Source organism: Cannabis sativa, chromosome 4, assembly GCF_029168945.1.
Source record: "Cannabis sativa cultivar Pink pepper isolate KNU-18-1 chromosome 4, ASM2916894v1, whole genome shotgun sequence".
NCBI lineage: Eukaryota > Viridiplantae > Streptophyta > Magnoliopsida > Rosales > Cannabaceae > Cannabis > Cannabis sativa.
Window position 1 is genome coordinate 62,045,813 of NC_083604.1, and position 4,721 is coordinate 62,050,533.

General features: G+C 33.5%; 1 protein-coding gene across 1 annotated transcript; it reads right to left on the reverse strand.

Annotated features, from left to right (window-relative positions):
* Positions 1 to 3,172: 3,172 nt before the first annotated feature.
* On the reverse strand, positions 3,173 to 4,234 carry LOC133037047 (uncharacterized mitochondrial protein AtMg00810-like). Its single transcript, XM_061113853.1, has one exon. The coding sequence runs from the start codon at positions 4,232 to 4,234 to the stop codon at positions 3,173 to 3,175; it is 1,062 nt and encodes a 353-aa protein (XP_060969836.1).
* Positions 4,235 to 4,721: the final 487 nt, after the last annotated feature.

The window sequence follows — 4,721 nt, forward strand, 5'->3', positions numbered from 1 at the left end:
TAAAGTTAAGTGTGTAATTTAGACATGTTTGGTGTCTAAATTAATGTTTAATTTTGATATGCTTGATATCAAAATTATTGAGAATTTGAGTTGTGTGAAAATTAATCTTTTATGATTGAATTTTCAAAGCTTAAGTACTTAAGGAGAAAAGTGGTCACAAAGTGAACACTATATATTTTGGCTAGCATGATTCGTTTGGAATCAAAAGTGTGAGGTTAACAAATCGCTTAATCTTCATACAAGATTAAAGCATGAATTTCGAGGGATGGGACCTAAACTCCCTTAGCGTTTTGCTCATTGATGGTAACCTATCTTAACACTAGTAAAAATCTAGTCTTAAGTTCAATAGGTAATAACAAGTCAATAGAGTAAATGTGGTACTCAATTGTCCCATCTATGGATGAGTACATGTGGTGAAAATTGATGGTTAAAACTGAAAGGTTTTTTAATGGAGCTTAAGCTTGAGAAAACTCACTTAAGCTTAAGAAAGTGTCTAAAGTGTTGTGAGACACTAAAACTCCACCTATATGGACTAGGGGTGGTGCCGCCTCTTATGAGAATTGGGAGTTATTCTCTAAAAAGTCCATGAATTGGATTTGTGCACATGGCCATTAACGGTGCAAAAGCAATCCATAAGGTTCTTGAGTGAACATAGCAAATGTGTGTGTGTTATCATCGGTTTGTTATCAAGAAATAGTGGTTCAATGCTACGGCAACCAAAATTTCGATAAACTTTGTGGTAATTACACTAAGGTAAAATTCAAGTCGAAAGACATTTTACACTATGCACAAATGCAATGGTTTCTATTAGAGTGAAGTTATTTAATCAAGTGGGGGAATATTATATTACTCCATAATATAATGTTTGATTGATTAAATAAAATGTTGTGTTACAAAATTATTTGCTACAAATGAGATATTATTTAATCTAGTGGGGGAATGTTATATTATTTTATATAATATAATATTTAGATTAAATAATTAAGTTGTAAATAATTAAGTGTGACAAAGTATTAATTTTGTCAAATTGTAACATACATTATGGAGTTACAAAATGTATGTAGAATGATCACAAAATAGGAGTTGCAAATCCTTTAAATTGATGATCACTTGAATATGTAACTCTCATCTCTTTTTCACTCTTAAATTAGTAAAAGATGTTACTAATTATTTATGAATGTGAATGAATGATAGCTATTAAAAATATAGTTGTTGGAGACTTGATTTATTCATTTATAAGGTGTATAAATGGTTCAAAATCAAGTGGGAATGATTTGGAACACTTTGAAAAAGAATTGGCCAAAGCTGAAAAAATGGTAACTAGTAACTAGTTACTGTTTTTTTCAGCATATTATTGCCCACGTTTTTGAAAGTTTGAGAGCCTTTGTAACAGCCCAAAACTCCTCCAAATCACCCAATTAATAACATAAATGCCCAATTTATGATTGGTAACATCCAAGGGCTTTATGGTGATCATTCATGTTCATATGAGAGTGAAAACTCTATAAATAAAGGCCATATTGTTCACTTGCATAAGGTGTGGTTGAAACCATTTGTTGTGGTTAGAACTCATGAGGATATGCTCATCCTTAGACACTAGGCTGAGCATATGAGGCTTGATAAATCCTTAAAAGCATTTCTAGAGTTTCCCTAAGTGTCCATATGAGGGAGGAAATGACTTTTAGGACAAAGGTCCTTGAGCCTTGGTCAAGCTTTTTGTGTGTTATCCTTCTTCTTCTTCTCTAGCTTTCTTGTAATCTTGATAAAATATTTTTATTTGTATTTTGAGTATTTTGATTGTAATCCTTCTATTATCTCTTGTAATGAGAATTTTCCAACATTTGTAAATAAAAAATTTGAACAACAGTATTTATATAAATATGAAATTGTATAAATTTTTATTTTTTATGCCATATTATTATTGTAATTTATAAATTGTATATGAGCATTTATATAAAAATTCTTAAAAATATTAAGCAGGAGTAGTATAAATATAAAAATTTACTTATCAAATGTAAAATTTAGAAGAAGAAAAATTAGTATTTAGTGTAATTTTTTTTTAAAATATAGTCCAGGTTTTTGCAAAAATGTTTTGTCTAAATTCAGAATTATGGATGATGATGATGATGATGGTAGGAAAACAATTTTAGAAAATAAATAAATAAATTGGCATGAAAGAAAATGTAGGCTTGTCCAAGACGTGTCACTGTTGTAAAAATTTATTCAAAATTTCCAATAAATGCTTTTGAAAAACTAACAGTATTTGTCTTACCTAAACAAAATCACTTTACTCAAAGAATTATGCCCTTATTTGGCTTGTGTCCACATCATTACCAAACAATTAGGTCCTTCACTAAAAAGGTGTGACCTTATCTCAGTGTGAAATATTACAGTCAAACCTCTTTGACTTTTTTTTCTTCTCTTTTTTACTTGATTTCTTTTTTAATAATAATAATAATAATAATAATAATAATAATAATAATAATAATAATAATAATATAAAAAAAAAGAATTACCCTATATATTATTTTTTTTAATTTTTTTTTTTTAAATTTTCAGTTTGGATTTCTAAAGTGGTTGCAGCTCTAGTTGCAATAGGGGTTTCTATACAATTTTTTGTTGCGATTTAAGTTGCAGCGCTAGTTGTAATAGATGTTTTTATATAAAGTTCCGTAAAAATGCATATTATGAAAAAGAAGCAAAGACATTTCATTAATCTGAGAAAGTTGTGTTGAATTACAAGAATGAAAACAGAGGTATCTATATACAGAGAGATCACTCAACTAGATGCTTAGCTAGAATAGGAAGTTAGTTATAGCAACTAACAAATAACATAGTACCGAGAAAGAGGAAAAGAAGTTTACTGAAATAACTACTTCCCTATACAACAGTAAAACCAGTAAACTGTATAAACTAACTAACTAATCATAATTCCTAATACCCCACCTCAAGATGGAGCATATATGTTGGAAATGGACATCTTGGATATGTGATTAGTAAGAAGGGGAGAAGTAAGAGGCTTGGTGAATGCGTCGGCTAGTTGAAGTGAACTTGGGATAGGGATGAGTCTGACAGTAGAGTTTTTGATTTTATCACGAATAAAATGGCAGTCCAGTTCTATATGTTTGGTTCTTTCGTGGAATGTTGGATTATTTGCAATGTGAATTGCCGACTAATTGTCACAATATATGAAAGCAGGGTGCTGTTGTGGAATCTGAAAATCGTGGAGAAGGTATTGTAGCCATGTGATTTCACTTGTGGTAGCAGCCAAGGCCCTATATTCTGCTTCAGCAGAGCTCTTCGAAATGGTGGGCTGCTTCATTGTTTTCCAGGATATAAGGCTGTCTCCAAGAAAAATGCAGTATCCAGTGGTTGAGCGTCGAGTAACAGGGCAAGATGCCCAATCCGAGTCAGAGAAACCTCGTAGATTAAGTGCTGAAGTTGAGGAATAAAGGAGTCCTTGACCAGGATTTCCTTTGAGGTATCTTAGTAAATGGTGGACTGCTTGGAGGTGAGGTGTTCTTGGAGTGGCCATAAATTGACTAAGGCTGTTAACTGCAAATGTTATGTCCGGCCTAGACAGTGTGAGATATAGTAATTTGCCAATGATTTGTCGAAATGTGGAGGGGTTGTCCAGGGTCTCTCCATGTTCATTGTCGAGTCGAAGCTTTGGATCCATTGGAGTTTTGCTTGGTTTACTGCCAAGAAATCCCGTATCTTCAAGGAGTTGAAGTGTGTACTTTCTTTGAGAGATGAAAAGTCCTTCTTTTGCTCGAGCAATTTCGAAGCCGAGAAAGTATTTAAGGTCACCAAGTGTTTTGAGTTGGAATTTCTGGTGCAGGGAGTCTTGTAATTGGTGAAGAAGTGGAAGATTAGGGCCAGTGATGATTATGTCGTCGACATAAACAAGGAGAGCAATGAAAGTTTCGTTGGAGCCTCTAGCGAATAAAGTGTAGTCAACTTGTGATTGCTTGAAGCCTTCTTCGAGTAATGCATCAGACAACTTTTTGTACCATTGGCGAGAGGATTGTTTGAGTCCGTAGATTGATTTGTGAAGCTTACAAACCAGATTTGTTTCTGTAGTAAGAGAAGAATCGAGTGTTAAGCCTTTTGGAAGAGTCATGTAGACCTCTTCATTGAGGTCACCATTTAAAAAGGCATTGTCAATATCTAGTTGCAAGATATGCCATTGTTTAATAGTAGAAATGGCAAGTAAAAGTTTAAGGGAGACCATTTTGGCCACAGGGGAAAAAGTATCGAAAAAGTCTAGCCCTTCTTGTTGCGTATAACCTTGTGCAACAAGTCGAGCTTTAAGCCGTTCGACACTTCCATCACTATTGAATTTAATTTTATAGACCCATCTACACCCTATGGCTCTTTTGTTTGGAGGTAGTTTGACAACACTTTATGTCTTGTTTCGTATGAGTGCCCTTAGCTCATGTTGAATGGCTCTCAGCCATTGTTCAAATTGTATGGCTTCTTGATATGATTGAGGCTCCCTCATAGCAGAAACTGCAAAAACAAAAGCCTTGTAAGGATCAGAAAATTGAGAATAAGATAGAAATTTGGACAAATAGTGAGGTGCAGATGATTGGTCTTGAAGAATTGAGTAGCACTCAAAATCTTTTAAGGTATGAGGGTGGTTTTGTTTGTCTGCTGGATCTTCTGGGAGGCTGTGATGGTGGATCTGGAGGAGCTGATGTTGAAGTATCTGAAGCAGC

Excerpts from the sequence above, each read along its gene's own strand:
- LOC133037047 (XM_061113853.1), bottom strand. The coding sequence starts at position 4,234 with ATGGTCTCCCTTAAACTTTTACTTGCCATTTCTACTATTAAACAATGG.